General features: G+C 41.8%; 1 protein-coding gene across 1 annotated transcript in view; it reads right to left on the minus strand.

The window, feature by feature from the left end:
- The window catches only part of LOC126416954 (putative neural-cadherin 2), a 96,728-nt gene extending 70,965 nt beyond the window's left edge, over positions 1–25,763 (minus strand). Inside the window, exons 1-4 of the mRNA XM_050084835.1 lie at positions 25,622–25,763; positions 25,036–25,151; positions 15,309–15,485; positions 2,159–2,296 (exon numbers count right to left, since the gene is read on the minus strand). Of these exons, the coding sequence (XP_049940792.1) occupies positions 2,159–2,296; positions 15,309–15,485; positions 25,036–25,151; positions 25,622–25,763 (573 nt within the window). The remainder of the gene's footprint in view (positions 1–2,158; positions 2,297–15,308; positions 15,486–25,035; positions 25,152–25,621) is intronic.
- Positions 25,764–26,262: the final 499 nt, after the last annotated feature.

Genomic DNA, 26,262 nt, shown 5'->3' on the forward strand with positions numbered 1-26,262 from the left:
AGAGCATTCACACAAGGTTGGCGCTGGTGGCGACACCTACAACGTGTTGACATGAGGAAAGTTTCCAACCGATTTCTCATACACAAACAGCAGTTGACCGGCGTTCCCTGGAGAAACGTTGTTGTGATGCCTCGTGTGAGGAGGAGAAATGCGTACCATCACGTTTCCGACTTTGATAAAGGTCGGATTGTAGCCTATCGCGATTGCGGTTTATCGTATCGCGTCATTGCTGCTCGCGTTGGTCGAGATCAAAGGACTGTTAGCAGAATATGGAATCGGCGGGCTCAGGAGGGTAATACGGGACGCCGTGCTGGATCCCAACGGCCTCGTATCACTAGCAGTCGACACGACAGAAATCTTATCCCCGTGGCTGTAACGGATCGTGCAGGGTCAACAGATGGGGACGTTTGCAAGACAACAACCATCTCTACGAACAGTTCGACGACGTTTGCTGCCGCATGGACTATCAGCTCGGAGACCATGGCTGCGGTTACCCTTGACGCTGCATCACAGACAGGAGCGCCTACGATGGTGTACTCAACGACGAACCTGTGTGCACGAATGGCAAACCGTTATTTTTTCGGATGAATCCAGGTTCTGTTTACAGCATCACGATGGCCGCATCCGTGCTTGGAGACATCGCGGTGAACGCACATTGGAAGCGTATATTCGTCATCGCCATACTGGCGTATCACCCGGCGTGATGGTATGGGGTGCCATTGGTTACACGTCTCGGTCACCTCTTGTTTGCATGGACGGCACTTTGTACAGTGGACGTTACATTTCAGATACGTTACGACCCGTGGCTCTACCCTTCGTTCGATCCCTGCGAAACCCTACATTTGAGCAAGATAATGCACGACCGCATGTTGCAGATCCTATACGGGCCTTTCTGGATACAGAAAATGTTCGACTGCTGCCCTGGCCAGCACATTCTCCAGATCGCTCACCATTTGAAAACGTCTGGTCAATGGGGGCCAAGGAACTAGCTCGTCACAATGCGCCAGTCACTACTCTTGATGAACTGTGGTATCGTGTTGAAGCTGCATGGGCAGCTGTCCCTGTACACGCCATCCAAGCTGTGTTTGACTCAATGCCCAGGCGTATCAAGGCCGTTATTACGGCCAGTGGTCGTTGTTCTGGGTACTGATTTCTCAGAATCTATGCACCCAAATTGCGTGAAAATGTAATCACATGTCAGTTCTAGTATAATATATTTGTCCAATGAATACCCGTTTATCATCTGCATTTCTTCTTAGTGTAGCAATTTTAATGGCCAGTAGTGTATGATGAGTGTACTGGAAAGTTAGTACAGCGCTACGACAGATATCTAATTCAGAACGACGACTACGTAGAGAAGTAGCTGGAAGGTGTAGCTGTTACACATACAACGTTTCTGATTATCACTGCGGTTTCCATTTCGCGATCAATCGGAACCTACTTTTCTGGACATCCCTCGTACTTTCCGCTTACGACATAGACCTGTCATGTAGAGTGCATGCATCTAAGACACGCTGGCTCTGCACCAGTCCTTGTGGTCTGGGGTGCGATAAGCTACAACTCTCGTTCACCTTTGCTGTTTCTGGAGGGGACGCTAAACAGCGTTCGGTACGTGCAGAATGTTGTTAGACCTGTTCTTTTGCCGTTCTTGTAACAGGCAGGTGATGTGTTTTTCCAAAAAAATAACGCTCACTCTCACACTGGCCGTGGAACTCTACATGCTCTGCAAGACGTGGGGCAACTTCCCTGGCCAGCACATTCTCCAGACTTGTTTCTGATCGAGCACGTGTGGGATATGATGGGATGAGAAGTGACTCGTGCGCTCGTCCATCAACAACTCTTTCAGAAGTACGTGAACAGGTCGAGCACGATTGACTGAATACCACAGTCAGCACCTCACCACATGCTAATATGGGTGTTTCAGCCTGGGTTGATACCTCATAACCGCTTGTGCTATTGACCTGTAAATGTAATCATTGAATGTACTCATTGTGCACTATTGCAACAATAAATCTTGCGTGAATTGGAAACACCTAAAAGAGTGTACTACTTTATTTTCTGGCAGTGTATTTGGGGATACCACGGACTGTTTGTGAGTGTTGTGAGTGGATCGGGGAAAGCCTCATTTCATATTGAGAGCTCTGCAGAGAGAAGTCACCTTGTGCACGAACACGTCCCCAGTGTTCGCATCCACACTGAAGAACCCCTCGTCGGTGCCAGCAACGACGACGCCTGGCCCTGAGATGGAGTACACCACATCCTGTGGCCGCCCCGTATCGCCGTCCACAGCTTTGACCTGTAACACCATGTTAATGTCATTCGTTAATCGTAGCAATTCGCAGAGTAAGTGGCAAAACCACGGTAAATGTTTCTAGAATTAAATTTTCACTCTACAGCGGAGTGTGCGCTGATATGAAACTTCCTGGCGGATTAAAACTGTGTGCCGGGCCGAGACTCGAACTCGGGACCTTTACTTTTCGCGGGCAAGTGCTCTACCAACTGAGCTACCCAAGCACGACTCACGTCCCGTCCTCACACCTTTAATTCCTCGGCTCCTGATAGAGCTCTTGCCCGCGAAAGGGAAAGGTCCCGAGTTCGAGTCTCGGTCCGGTACACAGTTTTAATCTGACGGTATATGGCTCTGAGCACTATGGGACTTAACTTCTGTGGTCATCAGTCCCCTAGAACTTAGAACTACTTAAACCTAACTAATCTAAGGACATTACACACATCCATGCCCGAGGCAGGATTCGAACCTGCGACCGTAGCAGTCGCGCGGTTCCGGACTGATCGCCTTAACCGCGAGACCACCGCGGCCGGCAATCTGACGGTATATGTTCTCACTGATGCTCATTTCTGCATTACTAATATTTATATGTTTACATGTGTGATACGTCTCATGGTTAGGTGACTTGGCTGTCGTTTGGATGTCATATGGAACACACTGATGGGTCAAAACATTATGACCACTGCCGGTTGAAACGAATCTGTATCTTTGTGATGCTTGTTCAGTAGCAGATGACGACACGCGTCAAACGAACCGTTCGATACCATTATCATTCTGACGATGTTTCTTTGAAATTTGCATACGTTTTGTTCTAAAAGGGCGCTTTCGGGATTATTGTTCTGTCTGGTCATTTTTATTTGATATTTCACTCACCTTTTTATATGTTCTGTTATTTTTTGGGATCACCCGGTACTTTTGACAATACACAAATTACTAAAAATCTATTATACAAATAATGTTTAAGATTACGAAATGATTTACTCCCCACAAATACGTTTGTGTTCCGAATAGCATCCACACATATTGTGAAAACGGATGTACGTACATGTTATGTTTGTTCTACATCTCCTCCTAAACGAGTGGGTCGGTCTCAACCAAACTTGGTATGCATCAGTTACTTCTAGAAATGATGGCTGTGGATGCAAGAACGACCTATCAAAGGGGTGGGGGAGGGGTTGAAAAAGCCGTTTAACACACGACGGACGAATACCCGTACTCTAGTCATTCAGTATTTGAGTATGAGGGCCTTTAGTGACTTGGAATAAACTTTACACACAATTTCAAATCATAAGGAAGCTTTTTCTCGCTGACAGTCATTACAAATTGATTGATGAGAGGAAAGAAGTTTATTGTTTATTACATTTTCGCTGTTCATGCAGTAAAACTGCCGCAAGAGGCAGGACGTTTTAATTTATTACTTCTTTATATAACACAGAATATACGACACGTAGTTCGTTGCTACTAACTCTGTTCACAACACATTTTTCAGACAATATGTACCAGCAAAATTATATCAGTGTACAGCACATAGCTCAGGAGATACAACGTCATAAATATTAAGTTGCGTGAAAATGAAACTGCAGGACGATATTCGCTGGAGATACCGGTGAAATATAAGTGCACAATTACGTGTGAAATATGTTAAACATATGAGAAATATATTTGACGATTCCCGGCGGGGTCAGGGATTTTCTCTGCATCGTGATGACTGGGTGTTGTGTGATGTCCTTTGGTTAGTTAGGTTTAAGTAGTTCTAAGTTCTAGGGGACTGATGACCATAGATGTTAAGTCCCATAGTGCTCAGAGCCATATATTTGACGTGTGCGTACGTGGACAAAACCACGGGGAAAAAGCTCATCCTTAGCTCCTGTAACGATTTCACGGAATTTGTAATACATATGTGCATTCCCTTCACGTGTTTAAGCCAAGTATTATGCATATCGGGAATGCTCAGTAGCAGCCAGGCTACATGTACATTTAATAATTAAGCATCAGCAAGGAGCATTAGAGATGAAATTATAGGAGGCAATGTTGTGCAACCTTAGTAGGGACAAGATCCGACTATCGGGAGTAGGATCATACAATCTGAGACAGTGTTCCGAGACAAACTTCCGTCACAATGTTGGCAAACATGACGTCAGATCCGCCTAGCAACAAGGATTTGAACGCCCACTGGCTGAAAGTTTGGATATATATATATATATATATATATATATATATATGCACACACACACACACACACACACACACACACACACACACACACACATATATATATATATATATATATGTATATGTATATATATATATATATATATATATATATATATATATATATATATATATATGTGTGTGTGTGTGTGTGTGTGTGTAGGAAACGAGAGGAGTGTCCTTATTGTCTGAGAGAGAAAGGTGGGGAGGTCTCTCTTGTCCTTCAGGAAGACAGGGCGAGGTAGTCGCGAGGAGCCACTCAAAACGCACGGTCGAGTAACCGGGGCGGCTCTAAAATAACGGTCGCGAGTACATATTTCAGCTGTTAAAAAAGATATAAAGTGAAGTTATTAGTTATCAGAACGCCACGTGTCGTGTGCAGTGTCTATCATTATGTCAAGCCAGAAAACTGTTAATGTGGTAAAGGGTCGAATATAACGGCGTTGCCCAGAGCCGCCATATTGCAAATTCTGATTCTGTGACGTGTGTGACAAAGCAATTTCTGTATTAAAACAAGTGTAGTACAAACCTTGTTGACAATTAACAACTGGCATCCCTAAACATTCCACTTCAGCAGGATCACCACCTACATGGAACCTGGCGACTGAGCGCTACTACTGTGCGACGAGGGACTTGCCGAAGCAGCAAGACACCAGGTTAGTGATACCGCTCAGACAAGTACTTCCTTCTCGCTACAATGCCACTGAGGGTGTAAAATCTAGTACACATATTAATTACGAGGGGCGTTCAGAAAGTAAGCTCCGATCGGTCGCGAAATGGAAACGACTATGAAAATCCGATAAAGCTTTGCACAGATGTGTTGGGTAGTATCTCTAGTATAACCCCAGTTAGCATCACGTCGCTCTTCTCATTTCTGAGCTCGCAGTGAGTGCGTAAAGATGTCTAGAAAATAGTGTCTGCCGCCAAGTACGAGGGCCTGGTGAGAAATTTCGCCTGAAGCTATGCAGCTAACATTACATAACTGTCGTGCTGTTTCTTCTTCAAGACAATTCTCAGCCGCATTCTGCAGGGGCAATGAAGATGCTCCTGCATCGTTTTCAAATGGAAATGTGAGATTACCCACAATACAGTCCGCAATTGTCTCCCCCTGAGTTTCATCTCTGGTCACATGAACCGCTGTCTTTGAAGACAACATTTTGACACAGACAACGAGGTGTAGGCCAGCGTGGAGAATTGGCGGAAAGCACTGGCGGCTGCCTTCTATGATGAGGCTATTGAAAAGTTGGTACAACGCTATGACAAAAGTCTAAGTCAGAACGGCGACTACGTAGAGAAGTAGCTGAAAGGTGTAGCTAATTGTTACAAGTAAAACATTTCTGATGTTCACTGTGGTTTCAATTTGGCAATCAATCGGAGCTTACTTTCTGAACAGGCCTCGTATATAAGGGTAGACGTACTGTAGGAGTAAGAACCACCTGCGTTCTATTGGGATGAATATGATAATGTGGAGAAAGAAGGGGGAGGCAGATATGGACAGGCAGTAATGAGAGAAGGAGATGGACACAGATAGGGGGAGGAGGAAGTGGACAGAGAGAGGGGGGGGGGGCGAGGAGATGGGTCGAAACAGGAGGAGGAAGAGAGCGGCGGAGTGAAAGCAGAAAGTTACATATTTAGCGTCTTCTGTGTTTTCTTAGTAGAATATTTCTTAAATTTCGTGTGCGTTTATTTCTGTTTAAGAGGTGTAGTCTCGCGTTTTTGTAACTGTAAAGTGTTTACAGGCAATCGGCATTACCCTGTCGGTCTTTCCCAGCTCTAGTTGTGAGCCTTGGAAGTTAAACAATAAAATCTTGCACCTCTCACTTGTATAACCCCGCAGTGGCCGCGCTACATACCAGTCTGCCCCTGACGTAAGAGGCAAACATCACAGTTCACAGCCGAATTCAACAACATCAATTAACATTAATTATATTTTAAAATATTACCGTCTCTCTAAGTATTTTTGTTTCTTACTAAGCAAGGAAAATGCGTTCTTAAGATACTCTTAACGTCAGTTGACGTTTTTGGATTCTGCTGCTCGCAGCGTATCATTATAAAATACGGCTTAGAACCGCGGTTGGGACGAACACATGTTTGACGGCCACCGGGTTAAAGTCACAGTTCCGGTCTGGGTTACTGCCGCCCTGATTTGCGTCGTCCGTCATGCAGGCGGAAATAGTGCGACGCTCGGTATCATTTCGCCCGTCGGTTATTTGTGTTTCTTGTCATTGTAATGCCTCACTTTTTACGCATATTGTATAGTACTCATGTAACAGTGGTGTACCCGTTGTATGATGTAACTACTACTGTCCGGTGTTATGGTTCTGAGGATGGCAATATATATTTTCGAAACTAATAATCCAGTAATTGTGTTAACATAGCAATTTGGGCAAATAAACTGGTTTTCAAGAGGAGACTACAATAAAATTAACACTGATTAATCAAAATATCACAGAATCAACCTATATTAAGTTTATGTGGCTCACGAATAGCGATCAATTAAGTTTTTACACAAGACAAATCAAAATTACGTAAGGCTTCATTTTCCAGACACTTATGTGTTCCAAAGTTTGTACTTTTTCTGATGCTGTCAGATTTGTAATGTAAATAACTCGAACAAAATTTACACTTCCTGCAATGACTACCATGTACTTCGTAAGAGGATTACTAGTTTCTTTAATAACGGGAGGTGTTATTAGAAATCAAGTGTATTATCCGTAAGAACAGGCTTAAAGGACAATGAAAAAGTACAGTTTTGTAAAGTTATTCATTAAAGCAGTGGCTTACCTTGATATACACTAGCTGACACAAAAAGAGAAGCACTCAGAAGAGGAGGGGGAAACGAAATGGAACTTCGTGGCTTGAGAGGGTATGTAATGTTACTTCAGTGAATACAAAATTGACCTAATTTACAAAAAATTAGCACTAAGAGCACACTAATCAATATGACGTGGCACCCTTTCTGGCCTGGAACCGTGTGCCGTTGTATCCTTTGTTCCGTTGTATCCATTCCTGAGGTAATCTAGCACACAACTTTGTAACTGGTTCTTAATATCTTGGATACTGGCGCTGGGACAACTTGGGCGTCCGAGATCCCACACATGTTATATCGGGGACAGATATGGGGGTTTTCCTGGCCACAGGCGTATTCAACATCACGCAGAGATGTCGTAGAGACACGTGACCTGTGTGCACGTGCATTGTTGTGTTGAAAAGTAGAACCACGATACTGTGTCATGAGAGATAAGACATGATGACGCAGGATCTCTGTGACGTAATGTACCGTGAGGGTTCCCTCAGTCACTACCAGCCATAGTCTGAAGTCACAGCGGATAGTATCCCAAACCTGAACGCCGACCGAGGTGGCCGAGCGGTTCTTGGCGCTACAGTCTGGAACCATGCGACCACTACGGTCGCAGGTTCGAATCCTGCCTCGGGCATGGATGTGTGCTGTGTCCTTAGGTTAATTAGGTTTAAGTAGTTCTAAGTTCTAGGGGACTGATTACCTTAGAAGTTAAGTCCCATAGTGCTCAGAGCCATTTGAACCAAACCTAGACGCCAGTAGTAATACCATTGCGCCTCTCCAAAACTTGGAAGAATGGGGCTTCTCTCGACGTCGCTGCCATACTCGCTGTGATGGACATCCAGGATTGTGCAGGACCCTGATTTATTCGTAATTCAGTGGGACGCTATTTATCAGCAGTCGGTGCTTCCTGTTGGCGGCACCTCTCTGAACGCAACCGCTTGTGCTGTGATGTTATTAGCAGCCTGCGCATGGGACAGTAATTCCCCAGTCTGGTTGCTGGTGGTGTCCGATCAATGGTGCGGGATGAGACAGGATGCTGCAGGGAGTCCAATACTTGTTCTCGGGTGACAGGCGCAGGTCTCAAGTGGCTACGATGTGCTTGGTGAAAACACGGCAGTCCTCCGTTGTGGTCGACCGGAACCGGCTTTCACGATGAGTGTGCCTGTCCTCATGTTTCTGTGCAGTTCATCATTGGGACACTATCACATCCGAATGCCCCACAAGTCTGGATATTGCACGATTCGACAAGTGGGCCAAATGGGGACTTACAATGAGACCCTTTTCAAACTCTGTCAGTTGCTGATAAGGCTGCCTTACACCAGTACGAGGCATCTCCATGTCCTTCAGAATGACCGCTCAATATATAGCACTTTTCACGCTCCTTTACACTCAATCAGGCCTGCTAACAATACCGAATACGAACTTTGGTGACCGTTCTACTTGTCAAACACACCGATTGTGTGTATGTGTACGAAAATACACTGTCATCTGACCATGTCTTTCGGATTTTTCACCTTTTTTGTGACGCACTGTAGTGATCGTTGCTAAGATGAGTAATTCAACAGAAGATGGCGTGTCTAATGTTCCGATGAAAAGTAATGGGGAGTTAACTCTTTTGTCGCCAATTATTATACGAATTCAAGCCCCCACAGCATACTACCACTACGTCGTACGGTGCCTACTAAAAGCAGATATCTATATCGACGATGAGTGTTTGAATAAATCCAAGTACGTTTCGGTAGACACTAATACATGTATTGTCCAACGGCACAAATTATCGGTATTTCAGAGGTGTTGTGGTGAGGCTCGGTTTCTAAACAGCCTCTCTAGCTACTAACGGTCAGTATCTGTTCTTGGATTTGAAAATAAAAGAAAATAAAACAGAGATAAAATTATTCATACCGCACATGACTCACAACGCGGAACCATCTGAAAACAATAAGATATGAAGCCGAGAGGGAAGCTTTGTCGTTTGTAAGCATCACTTACCATACTTTTGTAAAGTGACCGTAAGATATAACTGTGATTCCTCGCAGACATCTTACTGAGGCAGTGAAAGGTAATAATCCACACTAAAATCGATCACAAAATACTTAAAACTTCCTGGCAGATTAAAACTGTGTGCCGGACCGAGACTCGAACTCGGGACCTTTGCCTTTCGCGGGCAAGTGCTCTACCAGCTGAGCTACCCAAGCAAGACTCACGCCCCGTCCTCACAGCTTTACTTCTGCCAGTACCTCAAGTAAAGCTGTGAGGACGGGGCGTGAGTCGTGCTTGGGTAGCTCAGTTGATAGAGCACTTGCCCGCGAAAGGCAAAGGTCCCGAGTTCGAGTCTCGGTCCGGCACACAGTTTTAATCTGCCAGGAAGTTTCATATCAGCGCACACTCCGCCGCAGAGTGAAAATATCATTCTGGCACAAAATACTTGTTGACTTTTTCTTTACAAAAAGCTTCAGATGGGAGCATTAGTCTGAGCAAGTCAAAGAAATTACAAAATTAAAATGAATTCTGGTTTATTAGGGAGATTATTACAACAAACACTGGCATACATTAATGCGATACGTACCAACTGCTACACTTAATACACTTACACTTGGCTCGATTCTTGAATCGACAGTATTAAAAAAAATACAGAAATATTTCCCATCTGTACGCTGGATGAAAATAGTGATTTACCAACTCACGATCGCACTTTGAATATTGGACATGGAAGTCATTGAATATTGAGCTCAGCTTAATTGTCACTCTCCTACGTATTTCATCAGGAAACCTAGTCAGTCACACTGCCATTAGATACACATCACGCCGTAAGAAAACGAGAGCAATAACATTTTACCTCGGGTCGCTGAGCAGAATGAAGAGAGAAGAGCAACATGAGCTTGTCGAAATTAGTTCAAAAAACACAGCTTGCTCTCTCAAAACTAATATTGCGGCCACTCTCAATACCATTATCATGCAACCCTTCTCTTCAAGTGACAAGGGAACATTCCCAAGTGTCAATAAAAGATCTTGATGAAACGCAATACGTACTTTATTTTTGTTTGTGTCCAATTTTACTTTTAAGGGCTAAAATACACCTCCAAAGGTAATTTGGCACGTTAGGTTTGGAGGAAATATCTTAGAAACTATGATACATAAAAAATGTTTCCCATATGTAAGTTGATATGTAATTAACATTCTTGAAAATTGTATAATAATAATAATAATAATAATTTGAAAGTTTGCAAAATACCCCATCACCATTAATTAACTTTTAAAAATGAAAACATTTGTTGCAAAATAAATTATAAAAGCTTTCGAGCTACATACATCCATGTGTAATAAAGCTTGTTTCTGAAATATCATTTTTGAAAAATAAGCTGTCCACAATTCGGCATCGGAATATTTTCAACATACCTAATTAAAACATCTACTCATCCATTATTACTCTAGTTTTTTACTTTACTTATATTTTTTCATGTTTTAAATTGTTATTTTACGTTTTACATGCATTCTTGTTTTCCGTTTCATAGTTTACCGTAACACATACGTGTATTTGTTAATAGAAAATAATAAGTAATTCATTATTATGATACGAAATAATTACAGAAATGTCAATCTTTAAATAAATGCTTAAAACATAACGTTTTCTTACACGATGCACATAAAATGAACGAAATTTCTTAATTTAGTATTACGACAGAGAACATAATATAAAACAAAATTCACCAGGATTTCAAATTTTCGCGGGTGACACTCCAAATATCCTGATTTGTATAACGCGTATTCCAGTACATCTTAGAAACTATGATACATAAAAAATGTTTCCCATATGTAAGTTAATATGTAATTAACATTCTTGAAAATTGTATAATAATAATAATAATTTGAAAGTTTGCAAAATACCCCATCACCATTAATTAACTTTTAAAAATGAAAACATTTGTTGCAAAAGAAATTATAAAAGCTTTCGAGCTACATACATCCATGTGTAATAAAGCTTGTTTCTGAAATATCATTTTTGAAAAATAAGCTGTCCACAATTCGGCATCGGAATATTTTCAACATACCTAATTAAAACATCTACTCATTCATTATTACTCTAGTTTTTTACTTTACTGATATTTTTTCATGTTTTAAATTGTTATTTTACGTTTTACATGCATTCTTGTTTTCTGTTTCACAGTTTACCGTAATACATAGGTGTATTTTGTTAATAGAAAATAATAAGTAATTCATTATTATGATACGAAATAATTACAGAAATGTCAATCTTTAAATAAATGCTTAAAACATAACGTTTTCTTACACGATGCACATAAAATGAACGAAATTTCTTAATTTAGTATTACGACAGAGAACATAATATAAAACAAAATTCACCAGGATTTCAAATTTTCGCGGGTGACACTCCAAATATCCTGATTTGTATAACACGTATTCCAGTATACAGGTAAGCCTTGGCGAGGAGAACAGATTATGCGATAGGGACTCAAGTGGAGACTGACATCATAAACATTCAGCAGAACTAGATCTGAAAATCTTCTCACAACATTCTACTAAAATTAAAAAACGCATACATCTCATTACTATAACTGTGCCATGGAACACTTTGTGGTCACCAGATGAACGAGTACTTTGTCCTCCGACACGATGGTCAAAACGGTTTCTTCGCACTGAAAACACCAGCCTTTTCATTAGTATTAAAAGAAACTAGGCGTGAGTTTGAGCCGAGCAATCGAGGATCTCTTTTTGAAACCCTGAATGTCCTTGTGACACTATCAAAATCTGGCAAACAAACGTCTAACTAGTTGAAAACATATTTGAAAGATGTTTTCTTTCGCAGTAAAAGAGAAAAATCTTCATTATTGGTTAGTTTCCTGGGTCTGTTAATGTGAAAGTACCGTATAGAGAGTAGTGCCTGAGGACCAGGACCCTGTTGATTTGGTGATACCAAAGGGCTCGACAGCAAGTTACAACCGTGAGACGTGCACGGTTTTGGATGCTCGAAGAACCTTGTGAGAATATTTTCAGATCTAGTTCTGTTGAATGATTTTGATTTCAATCTCCACTTGAAAAACAACGTAACCAAGCTACAATCACTATACAGAATCAATTATCTTCTCGAAGCCATATCGATGTACTGAAATATTATTCTTTTAAAACTAATGAAAAGCAATATTAGTTTTGGGAGAGCAGGCTGTGTTTTTTGAACTGATTTCGACAAGCTCATGTTGCTCCTCTCTATGCATTCTGCTAAGTATGTGAAACAGTAAACCAAAAATGAAGAGTGAATGTGAAACGGAAAATAACCATTTAAGACGTAAAACAAATGTAAGAAAAAAACAAGACTGATAATGAATGTATGGATATTATAATTAGGCATGTTGAAAATACTCTGATAGCACATTGTGTACAGCTTATTTTTCAAAAATGATATTTCAGAAACCAGCTTCATTGCACAGAAGCTTGAAAGATTCTGTAATTTATGATGCAGCAAAAGTCTTCATTTTTCAGAATTAATTAATGGTAGTGTGGTATTTTGCAAAATTTCAATTTATTATTATTATTATACAGTTTTCAAGAACGTTAATTACATATCAACTCTTATATGGGAAACATGTTTCTATATCATCGTTTCGAAGATATTTCCTCCAAACCTATTTGTCAAATTACCTTTCGGGGTGTGTTTTAGACCTTAATAGTGAAAGTGGGCATAAAAAAATACATATTGCATTATTTTGCGCCCTCAGCACACCCGCCAAGTTTCATGAAGATCGTTGATTTACTGTTGGGAATGTTCCCTTGTGAGTGGCAACAGAATTAGCAGACCACAGCTTGTCTGGTACAAACAACTTCGGACCGGCCTCTTTTCGTTGAGCTCTGGCTGTTCACATCAACTCACAAAAACATGTAGCTGACATGCAAAACTGCTCTACCTCATGATGACGTCGACTTCACTACACGGCGAACACACATTGGACTGTATACATTTGACGACAACAGGGTTACTAACTCAGTAGAACTGCTATCTTAGAACCGACTCTTTACAACTGCCACTTTGCAATTGCCTTCGGCCGGCCGGAGTGGCCGTGCGGTTCTAGGCGCTACAGTCTGGAACCGCGAGACCGCTACGGTCGCAGGTTCGAATCCTGCCTCGGGCATGGAGGTGTGTGATGTCCTTAGGTTAGTTAGGTTAAAGTAGTTCTAAGTTCTAGGGGACTGATGACCTCAGCAGTTAAGTCCCATAGTGCTCAGAGCCATTTGGACCATTTTGCAACTGCTCTCTTTCCTTCTTCAAATACAACTCGCTTACGTGGCATCTCCACTTCATACGTGTTCATTGTCATAGATACTCACCGCAAAAATCGTTAGTGAAACCTAAAAACTTCCCACGTAACAGAGGAGTATCTAAACCGACCAGCGAGCTGTCGGAAAATATACCAAAGAACTCTCCCGTAATCGATATGCAAAAATACGTAATCTAAATAAAGGGTGGCTGAATCAACATGTATCTTTCAATACCAGGGGGAATGTCATATAAGTACTTCAGGTAATATGCCCTTGGTTCCCTGCCACGCCACTTGGAGCGTTACAGGTTTATCAGTCCATCATCTCGTTTTCTTATTGGCTGCTTTTCAGTCTTTCGTGTTTGTTTTCGTTTCATATTTAACAGAAACTGGTTCCATTACAATATTATTCTGATTATGTCTTCCCATGTGTATTGTACTCTTTGAATTGAATTGTAAATATGCTACTCCTATTCTGATTGCGTTCTTCTCCCATTCGTATTATTGGGTAGGTCAAATGAGCCAACAATTTTCGTTTCATATTAAACAGAAGCTGCTTTCGTTGCATAATGATTTGCAGATTTATCTGCATCTTTTATTGCTTACGAATCTGAATGTAAACTGTTCGATTTAAATGCGTTAGGCGTTGTAAGTATATTGCTCGCATTCTACGTTATTTTTGTTTGCGTCCGTTTTCCGCACTTTCTCGCATTTAATGGAGAGCTCTATGATAGCAAGTTTTGACACTATAGGTATTCAGCTTTATTATATCTTGCCACGGAATGAATGTGTAATTCTGCTTTGAATGGTGTTGTTTCTCGCCAATGAGTGCTATGCGTTTCACAGTGTTTTGGGGACTACGGATCTACATCCGTGTAAGTTCTAAGCTTTGTAGTATTGGTGATCAGAGCATTCTTCGTTGCAAATGTTAAAAATACTACGTTAGCTACGCAAATGTTTCCTCATGTTATTAACAGGTACTACAAACAGTATATTTTAGCAGAAATCAATGAAAATTTCGTGGTCTCCATTAAATACGATAGTAAAAAAAACGAATGGTTAGAAAAGTAACGTAGAATACGAGCAGTATACATACAGTGCACTTACATCGGGCAGTTTACACATGAATACGTAAGCAGTAGAGTTTCTGTTTTATATGAAACAAAAAAAAAATGGAATCATTAACCCCACTCAAAATAATAGATGAGAGTAAAAATTAAGCAGAATACGAACAAGATATTTTCGGTGAAATTCAGACAATGCAATACGCGCAAGATGGTCGTAATAAAGAACATAGTCTCCACTTGATAACAGCCACAGGGTCGAAATTCCAATACAGAGTTTTAGAAATAAATACACTTTACCACCAGACTATGAGAAATATTATCATCTAGTTTTAGAATTTCGAAAAGCAATAATACTGATTTCCGCGCCATATTTCTCATATTTATAGTTCACTACCGCGTCACTTGGAGCGTTGCTGTCGTTCTCTGTTTCATTTCCGCTCCATTTTTTTCGTATTCAGAGTTCACTGCCACGCCACTTGGAGTGTTGCTGTCGTTCTCTGTTTCCGTGTCATACCACGGGCCTTGCACTTCTGATATTTTGGCGTCCTGTGCCTTTCAATGTGCTACCGTTACTCGAAATTACTAGGGTACTGATAGAGTTGTACATGGCGTTACCTGATGTAGTTACTTTACTACTACTGTTTATGATGAAAGTGAAGATACGTAGTTACCGTGAGGATGGTCCTAGGCAGGTGAGCAGGGTCCTCCTCCTCCTGCAGCTCTGCGCGGTACACGGCCTGCTGGAACACTGGCGGCTCGTCGTTGACGTCCAGCACCGTCACCAGAAGCTCTGCCCGACCCACCGCTGAAGGCCCTTGTCCTCGCATCGCCGCTAGACGCAGCTCGTACTGCAAGACATCCGTCAATATCACTGTCAGAGCGCGGTCGCTTAGTCCTTTGTATACCTCATCTCTGGCCGTCACCCCTATGTTTCATATTTATACAAGCTGTTTCACTAATATAGGCAAAAACGTAAGGGGCGAGCAGGGGATAGTGACACAAGCAAATCAGGGGCTGAGACTACAAGTGATACAAGTGCATGCTGAAGCAAATTGAGCAAATAACTGCCAATGTTAGAAAGCTGTTTATAACTTATGTGATTTACTATCGAAACAGTTGCTATTTCCTAATGGTCAGACTGTGTATAGTTGTAGGTATGGTTAGAGACTGTCATGTCCCTGCTTCACTTTTTATAATATGATACAAATAGTTATACTCCTACCGTCTCAAAGGTTTTTGGAGTAAACAGGTACTAGTGCAGAAACATTTTATTTACTGTGGTGTATTTTGAAGATTTTTTTTCGCACAACACTCATGATACAATAGTACAATATATGTTCATTATAAAACAAGGTTATGTGAGAATTAAAGCTAAATTAATATAAGAAACTAAAAAACAATACGTAAATAGCAAATAAAGTTGAAATATCAAAACGAAAGTTCATTGGTCTGGTTCTAATACATACGGGAGATTATTCATAGTCACTTTATATAATACTCTCACAGTCGGTGTCTGTATAGTCATAATCATTTGCTTCTTCTGTATATCTTGTAGAACATCCTTTCTGGGTACCATTGTGTTATGAATTCTGGAATCTTCCTTGTTCTCTTCTTTGGGATGTGTTGCTACTGAGCTCATGATAAAGTGGAGGGAAGTAGTCCTCCATGTCCTGAAGATTTTTCCATTTCTCAAATTTTATTTCAAACTCATCTTGTGGCAGGGACTGCAGAAGAGGTATTGATGGGGGACCAATATTTGGCCTCCTAAAATCCGTTTCTGTAAACGTTGTCCTGAATACTTGAACTGCATTGTTAGAGGATTTCTTTGCTGATTCAGATTCACCTGGTAATGCTCCATTGTATTTTGTTTCCTCCTGTGCCTTTAGCATTATACTAAACGCTACATATGTGTTATCTGACCAACTTCGACGTACGAAATGCTGCAACAGTGAGGCGTTTGAAGCATTGCAGCATCTTGCCAAAGAAAATGCTGGCATCCATTACAGCAAGGCCTGCTGGTAATGTCTGTGATAGGTGCGAATTTAAGAGTGGGTGCAGCTCAGTGGAATAGGTAGCTGCACGGCATACCCCTGAAAGAGCTGAAGAAGCACTTTACGAAATCTGTTCTGCTCTCACACAAAATCTATGAAACCGAATATCCCTGGCAGGGCGAGGGCAACCATAAGGAAACAGAGAAGATTCTGATATCGTGGTCTTACCAGCCGACAAGGGCAAAGCAACTGTTGCCTATGTCACCAAAAAGAGAATGCAGGACCTGTCTTCTAGACCTTGCACACCGGAAGGTCGACATTGATACTATCAAAAGAGTGGAGACGAAGACCATAGCATTCTCAAAGAATCCAGACGAGGTTGTTAAGAAGCTAAGGCAGATAACGTCATTTTCTCCAAGACTTTACGCACTGCCGAATGTTGACAAGGATGGGGTTCCTTTACGACCCATTATTAGCAACATTGGCGCACTGGTGCTCCGACATACTTACTCGCTAATTACCTAAAGGATTTGTTTAGCCCTTACGCCTGGAAGTGCTCACATCACATTCACAACTCTGAGGATTTTGTGAGATGCCTTAATAACTTTAGGCTTAATAACACGCACATTCTTGTGAGTTTCGACGTTGTCTCTCTTTTTACCATTATACCTTTACAAGAATACTTAGAACTTATTGTCCAGAAATCTGACGCAGGGACGTCGACATTCTTTTGGACGGTGGCTACTAAGAACAGACGAAAGGAGTAGCCACGGGGAGCCCACTGTCACCAGTTGTCGCCAATATGTTTACGGAATATTTCGAGGAGGAGGTCCTGGAATCAGCCCAATGGAAACCTATCCGCTTCTTCCGGTAGATCTCACCTTCGTCATATGGCCTCAAGGAAGAGACAATCTGAATGACTTCCTTATACACTTCATTCCTTACACCAGAAGATCAATTTTACCTTGGAAGTTGAAGTGGGTGAAGTGTTCCCCTTTCCGGATGTCCAGGGGAAAAGAAAAGAGAACGGCATTTTGGGTCTAGCGTGTAGAGCGTCATTGCGAAAGTAATGCCTCCTATTTCTCTGTGGTGAATTTGGATGTCCGCGTCAGATGCAGTTGGTGTAGTGCTAATGCCTGAACCTTCCTCTATTATTTGCAGGTGGTTCACTTGTTCTGTGGTATTTGGCGCCAGCACAGGAATGTTCCAAAATAGTCTGATATGAAGGTGCGTATAAAACAGCGATGTGTCATTGAATTTCTCACTCTAAAGAAATTGTGGTGATTGAAATCCATCGACGCTTGCTAGAGGTATATGGAGACGATACAATAGACGTGAGCAATGTGAGGTGATGGGTACGGCATTTTCAAGGTGGTGGAAAAGGTTGTGCATGACAGGCCACGGTCCGGTCGGCCCTGCACAGCTGTCATACCTCGCAACGAAGAACTTCTTGGTCAACTCTTCCTTGTTGATCGGGCGATAACGACCAGAGAATTGCGTGCAAAGCTGGATGTCGGCTATAATGCCTTGGAAACAATGTTGGAACACCTTGGTTACTCGCAAAGTCTGTGCGAGATGGGTCCCGAAGATGCTTACAGAAGGAAAGAAACTCATCGGATGCAAATTTGTCGTGACCTGCTGAACGAATATAAAGCTGAATGTGACAATTTTCTGAATAACATCGTCACCGGGGACAGGACTCGGTGTCACCACTACGAGCCGGAATCCAAAAGACAGTCCATGGAATGAATACCCAAAAAACATTGAAACATGTAGTTTTTAAATTTATAATCGAGAAATCAACACAAATTTTGAGAAATTTAGGTTCAAAGATGCTTCCGTAATGAAACATTTTGTTAAAAGTTTTCATCCCCTTGGAGTCCGAATTTTCATAAATACTGAAACACGTAGTTCCGCTTACTAACCGAGAAAGCAAATATACATTTTCAGAGATTTAGCTTTAAAAATGCTTTCACAATGAAATATTTTCATAAGAATTTTCATCCTCTGTTGCATCCCACTTAGGGATTGAACTTCCAAAAAAACTGACACTCATCTTTTTAATTTCTAACCGAGAAGCCAAATATCAACTTTCATAGATGTAGCTTTAAAAATGCTTTATGAGTTCATTAATAACGATTTATTTTAAGGAAAGTCACCCACTTTATTATCTTCTTAGTGCTTTAATTTCCAAAAATACTGAAGCAGGTTTCTTTATCTCTAACCGAGAACCTAAATACCAATTTTCGTAGTTCTAGCTACAAAACTGCCTTAATAGCGATATATTTTCAAAAAACATTTCATCCCTTACTTCATCCCTTTAAGAATGGGATTTCGAACAGCCCCTTACTAAACGATACCTACAGTGTAAACTCAACATCCTCTCCAAATTTCAAGTTTATATCCTTACCGGTTTGGGCTGGGCAGTGATAGTCAGTGAATCAGTCAGGCCCTATTTCACCCTCATGGGGTTGTAATTCCAAAAGCACTGGAACATTTAATTTTCTATTTCTAACCCAGAAGCCAGTTACAAATTGTTAATTTAGCTTTAAAACACTTCAGTAGTTCTTTATTAAAGATCTATTTTTTTAAAACAACTTTCACCCACTATTTCATCCTCTTGGGGATTGGATTTCCCTTAAACACTGAAACATATACTTCTTTATTTCTAACCGTGAAGCCGAATACCAGTTTTTATAGATGTATCTTTAAAATGCTTTAATAGTTTTATTAATAATGATTCATTTAAAAAAGACCTCTCACGTACTGTTTCATTCCTATAGGAGTTAAATTTCCAAAAATACCGAAAAACATTTTTCTTTATTTCTGACCGAGAAACCAAATATCAAATTTCGTAGTTCTAGCTTCAAAACTGCCTTAATAGCGACACATTTTTCAAAAAAATATTTCAACCCCTATTTCACTCCCTTAGTGATACAATGTCGGAAAATATCTTCTTAAACCATGGCTACAGTGTAAGACCAACCATCGCACCAAATTTCAAGTGTCTGTCGTTAGCGGTTTGGGATGGGCTATGATGAGTCAGTCAGGAAATTTACTTTTATACAAAGAAGTTAAAAATATGCATAATCCAGTAGTGTATGAGTACGTCTACCTGTTGCAACTACAAATAACTTTTAAATAGGTGCCCTAACCTGCAATTACCACCATTAAGTAATCTTTGCTATTCACCTCATCTGACCTGTTTCTACACATGGGTGGTCCCATACATACAAAGCAATCATTTTCCTGTCGATGCACGACTCCACTCTTAATAGCTATAAGCGCCTCAGTTCAACCACTGGAAATTCGATACATCCGTCCCTTTATGCTTCTGCTACATATTCTCAGAATCACTCCTATTTCGTCTTCAATTTCATTCCATTATTTGATTATATTCCAACTTCACCGTGTGCAGCATATCCAATGTTATTGTACGCAACCCTTGTAAGTATAGACAGCCCTCGTAAGTTCGTAAGTATATTGCCTCTTCTTTCGGAATGCTCATTCAACAGTTACAACCTATACACACCCCACATCTGCTTCCTAGCTGCCACTCCCCATCTATTGATCCATTCCATCCCAGAGGTTGTCATCAAGACCCAAACATCGCGTCCGTGCTGGCCAAGAAAATCGTTCGACATTATTATTCAGTATAACATTAACAGCACCACGTTAATCTTCGAAATACGGGTAATCAGTACCCGCCGTGATTAGCCGAACGAAATAAAGAAAAAAAAGAAACTTCACGTCAGTCAGTTACCTCTTGTTCATGGCCGAAGTGTACTTAGTCAAGAGCCAATATAAATTTAAGCATTTTGATACGGCTGGAAGGTTCAGATTTTGTTAATTTATGTCGCTACATGTTTTAAAAAATAATTTTCCTCACGTATATATGTACTACACTCTCTATAAATCACCAAAGCAATTTCAACTGAACTTTGTGCACTATATGGAAAGAAGTATTATAGGGGTACGAACCACCTACTTCCCAGAGGGACGGTGGTGGAGGTGAAACTAGGATGACATAGAAGCATGTCTGGAAAGAGCAAATCCAACCAAATTTTGTGCATACGGGACTCATTATTGGTCTTATTTGCATATATAATTATTTGCATAAAAACATTATGAGTGTCATATACTCCTAGCAACTGTAAGAGTGGGGAGTGGCTTTGAGGAGACCAGTATTGGAATCGAATCTATAGTTTTCGGGAATGCTAGCTCATAATGGCGTTTTACCCCTACCAGGAGGGGGATAGGGGTGCAAAGACAGTGGTGAAGCAACATGTCGTCTACCAACTGAACAATCTTAACCAAACTTTGTAGTCGTATCATTTGTTGCCTGGAAAAAAAATTATATTTTATTTTTGTGGGCTTACACATCCTCAACGCATTTTGAAAATGGTATCGTGCTCCAGGTAGGATGTATTCTTTTTATTATCTACGCGACTAGCCAATTACAACGTTTGGTCATTTTCAAACCGGAATCTTAAGTTTCCAGCTCCATTTTACATTATAATACATCGCTTTGACACGTGTTCGGGAATACATCTCACCTGACAGTAAGGCACCCATAGCACCCATAGCACCCATACAGCCTGAGGGGCGGAGAGAGAGAGAGAGAGAGAGAGAGAGAGAGAGAGAGAGAGAGAGAGAGAGAGAGAGAGCGAGAGAGAGAGAGAGAGAGATATATATATATATAAAAGCATAATACAGGAACACCTGGAGTAATTTCAACCAAATTTGGTGTATACATGGCAATACTTAAATAAGAACTAACTGAGTAGGCGGTGTCCACGGGCATGTATTTATTCCAGTTCCATTAGCCCATTTCTCCCTTCCCCCTCCTCTCTATCCACCTCCTTCTCCCCCTATCTCTGTGGACCTCCTTCACCTCCACTGTCCACCTCCTGTACCTATTTCTGCCCATCTGCTTCCCCTCCTCCGCTCTCTTTCCACCTCCTTCTCTTTCCTTCCTTTGCCCATCTGCTCCTAGCCCTCTCTCTCCACGTTATCACCCCCACCCCTACAGGAGGTTGCAGGTTCTTACCCCCACTGTATTTCTTTCCAGATTGTAGTAGATGTACCGCGTTTGGTGGAAGTCTGCGCAGAGGCTTAGGAGGAGGTGTGGTGGTGGTGGTTAGTGTTTAACGTCCCGTCGACAACGAGGTCATTAGAGACGGAGCACAAGCTCGGGTTAGCGAAGGATTGGGAAGGAAATCGGCCGTGCCCTTTTAAAGGAACCATCCCGGCATTTGCCTGAAACGATTTAGGGAAATCACGGAAAACCTAAATCAGGATGGCCGGAGACGGGATTGAACCGTCGTCCTCCCGGCTTAGGAGGAGCTTTTTAGGTTACCAGAGTACACACATGTCACATATACTTGACAAATATGTAACATATTTCACACATATTTGTACACACAATTCACCTGTATCTGTAGCGAATTTCATCCTGTAGTTTCGATTTCACACAGCTGAATTCTGTGACGTCATATCTCCTGAACAGTGTGCCTTAGGATGATGTAATTTTGTGGACGTCACTACTTCTTCATCCCCACCCCCATCCCTTTCATAGATAGGTGGTTCTTATACCCACAGCAGTATCTTTCAGAGAGCACCGATATGTGTACCAACTTTGGGTGATATTGGTCCAGTGTTTTAGGAGAAGATGTGGAACATACATATACACATATACGCATATGGGCGTACATCCATTATTGTAATATGTATGGATACTATGGGAGTAAAAAGATGCTCTTATTTCCCCTAGGGACGGGGTGAGGATGAAAGGGGTTTCATGAAAAATGTTCGAAAACGACCTCCTGGTATTTCTCTCCTGCATTTATCAGACTTTTAATAATACTTCAAAAATATGAAGCACAATTTCCTGCATTTAGTTGACTTTAAATACGTTAAAAATATGAAGCGCAATTTCTCTCTTATTTTCGCTGTCCATTGTGACAACTAGGTCGCGAGAATAATTAATATGGCTAGTCAATAATTTTGTGAGCGTATTTCAGGACCAAAGCTCTTGCTTTACGACTGAACATCAATCATAAATTTGTTTTTTGAATACTGAAGAGCGAAAGGAATGTTTCAAAATCCATCAACATTTAAATTCAGACTCTTGCGATAGAGAAAAATTAAGAAAAAGAAGCAGTGTGAGTAAATATGAAGAAATGAGATGAAATATCTATTTCGTTACCAGTGTAAAAACTGTATTTACAGTCTCTCACCTCGATATTAGAACCATTGTCCAAGACATTTTGAGTACTTTTTACTCAGAGAGAATTAAAAGTTTCAGCAGGGATCGGATGAAACATTAGGACGAAACTCGCCAAAGGTTCAGATACAATGAATATGTTTTGAAGTGAAGTGTGTTAAATATGACACACACACACACACACACACACACACACACACACACACACACATATATATATATATATATATATATATATATATATATATATATATATATATGTGTGTGTGTGTGTGTGTGTGTGTGTGTGTGTGTGTGTATGAGCGCGCGCGTGTGTGAAATATATGTGAGTATACAGGGTGTTTAAAAAATGACCGGTATATTTGAATCGGCAATAAAAACTAAACGAGCAGCGATAGAAATACACCGTTTGTTGCAATATGCTTGGGACAACAGTACATTTTTAGGCGGACAAACTTTCGAAATTACGGTAGTTACAATTTTCAACAACAGATGGCGCTGCAAGTGATGTGAAAGATATAGAAGACAACGCAGTCTCTGGGTGCGCCATTCTGTACGTCGTCTTTCTGCTGTAAGCGTGTGCTGTTCACAACGTGCAAGTGTGCTGTAGACAACATGGTTTATTCCTTAGAACAGAGGATTTTTCTGGTGTTGGAATTCCACCGCCTAGAACACAGTGTTGTTGCAACAAGACGAAGTTTTCAACGGAGCTTGAATGTAACCAAAGGACCGAAAAGCGATACAATAAAGGATCTGTTTGAAAAATTTCAACGGACTGGGAACGTGACGGATGAACGTGCTGGAAAGGTAGGGCGACCGCGTACGGCAACCACAGAGGGCAATGCGCAGCTAGTGCAGCAAGTGATCCAACAGCGGCCTCGGGTTTCCGTTCGCCGTGTTGCAGCTCCGGTCCAAATGACGCCAACTTCCACGTATCGTCTCATGCGCCGGAGTTTACACCTCTATCCATACAAAATTCAAACGTGGCAACCCCTCAGCGCCGCTACCATTGCTGCACGAGAGACATTCGCTAATGATATAGTGCACAGGATTGATGACGGCGATATGCATGTGGGCAGCATTTGGTTTACTGACGAAGCTTATTTTTACCTGGACGGCTTCGTCAATAAAGAGAACTGGCGCATATGGGGAACCGAAAAGCCCCATGTTGCAGTCCCATCGTCCCTGCATCCTCAAAAAGTACTGGTCTGGGCCACCATTTCTTCCAAAGGAATCATTGGCCCATTTTTCAGATCCGAAACGATTACTGCATCACGCTATCTGGACATTCTTCGTGAATTTGTGGCGGTACAAACTGCCTTAGACGACACTGCGAACACCTCGTGGTTTATGCAAGATGGTTCCCGGCCACATCGCACGGCCGACGTCTTTAATTTCCTGAATGAATATTTCGATGATCGTGTGATTGCTTTGGGCTATCCGAAACATACAGGAGGCGGCGTGGATTGGCCTCCCTATTCGCCACACATGAACCCCTGTGACTTCTTTCTGTGGGGACACTTGAAAGACGAGGTGTACCGCCAGAATCCAGAAACAATTGAACAGCTGAAGCAGTACATCTCATCTGCATGTGAAGCCATTCCGCCAGACACGTTGTCAAAGGTTTCGGGTAATTTCATTCAGAGACTACGTCATATTATTGCTACGCATGGTGGATATGTGGAAAATATCGTACTATAGAGTTTCCCTGACCACAGCGCCATCTGTTGTTGAAAATTGTAACTACTGTAATTTCGAAAGTTTGTCTGCCTGAAAAGGTACTGTTGTCCCAAGCATATTGCAACAAACGGTGTATTTCTATCGCTGCTCGTTTAGTTTTTATTGCCGTGTCAAATATACCGGTCATTTTTGAAACACCCTGTATGTGACACATGCATATGTTGGCGAAGTCACGGGCAAACAGCTTGTGTTTTCATATCAAGTTAATAATTATTTTCGATAAATGTGTCGGCTTTTCTTCGAATAGAGGCGTTCTTCGTGGCCAAGAGGTATGTTTTGTTTTCGCACAGAGCAATCTGTGAGGGGTCTATATCTTCCTCTCAATTAATAATTTTCGACCATATCATATTGACTACATTGCAGGCGCTAGTAAAACTAGAGGATTCCAATCTGTTATGCGCCATTAGACTGAAGTCTCGTCGGGTATGAAGTGGTACTCACCATTTTGCGATTCTCGAAATCGAGCTGCCCCGCCACAGTGACACTTCCTGTGTCGCCGTCTATGGAGAAGGCTCCGTCTTCGTTTCCCGCCTCGATCTGGTAGCTGATGTCCAGATCTGCAATAAAAGAAGTCACGTACTGAGCCAGTGGCCGACGCAGGACTACCGCAACATCAGTTTCTTCTGTTACGGTCACAGTTTAGGAATCTGGTACTGAGTTTTGCGCATGCTGCCAAGATCAAACCGAAACAGTCATTCGTACTGGTTTGATGCTGTTGTTTACAGTTCGCACTGTTACCGAAGCTTTACTATTTTGTAATAATATTGTACTGTATTCAAGTATTTGTTTATAAGTGAAAGTAATGGTGCTGAGTTGTTGCGATTGTAAATGCAAATCGAAATTCATCAAAGGACGAAAAGTCATTTTTCATATGGGACTTAGTTATTATACTAATAACAGGTGCGTTATCTGTAGATTAATATCAAGGCACAATATGTGCCGCTTCATGCCGTGTTATAATTCCTGCCCGCATAGCAGTCTGGTACGCTAGAAGGCTCGCGTATCTGCTTCTAGGAGTGGGTAGCACCAAGCAGGTGCAGCTTGGTGGCAGAGCAAAAGTTAGTCTGAAGACTGGAGCGGAACTGGCCACGCAGCAGCTTTTGGAAGCATCGCCTGGGGGCCGTGGTGTGCTCCAGACGGAGATCGGTGCAGCGCCATGGTCCCGGCATGCTGTGCAGACCTAGGCTGCTTCAATCGGCGTCGCCAGTCCAGGGAGCTGCCAGAATGGGCGTAGTTCCTTGTAGTTGGAGGACTAGCGGCCACCATCGCCATCAGCGAAAAGGTGAGGTGGGGCGCGTTGGCAGTGAATTGGTATCCGTTGGCGACAGCAAACTGATCTGGACTGTAACATGAAGCATCGTCTGGCTGTTGCTACGAGGATCACCTCTGCATGTGCATAAGATGCGGCAGTTGGGGACCAGGAAGCGGTTTCAAATGAAAGCATCGTTTATGGCGATTGGGAAGCGGGCCGTAAGAGTCGCTCGTGTTGTTCAGTTGTGCTGATCATTGAATTTGTGCTGGCAATTGTGAGTCTGGATTGATGGTCCGGTATCGTTGATAATCGTCCGTGAGAAATCAACAGTCGATCACCGCAGAGATGCTGTACACCCAAGCAGCTTCACTGGGTGCTAATGAGGAAGAAGTAGTAAACCACGTCTCCAGTAGTCG

Source organism: Schistocerca serialis, chromosome 8, assembly GCF_023864345.2.
Source record: "Schistocerca serialis cubense isolate TAMUIC-IGC-003099 chromosome 8, iqSchSeri2.2, whole genome shotgun sequence".
NCBI classification, from domain to species: domain Eukaryota; kingdom Metazoa; phylum Arthropoda; class Insecta; order Orthoptera; family Acrididae; genus Schistocerca; species Schistocerca serialis.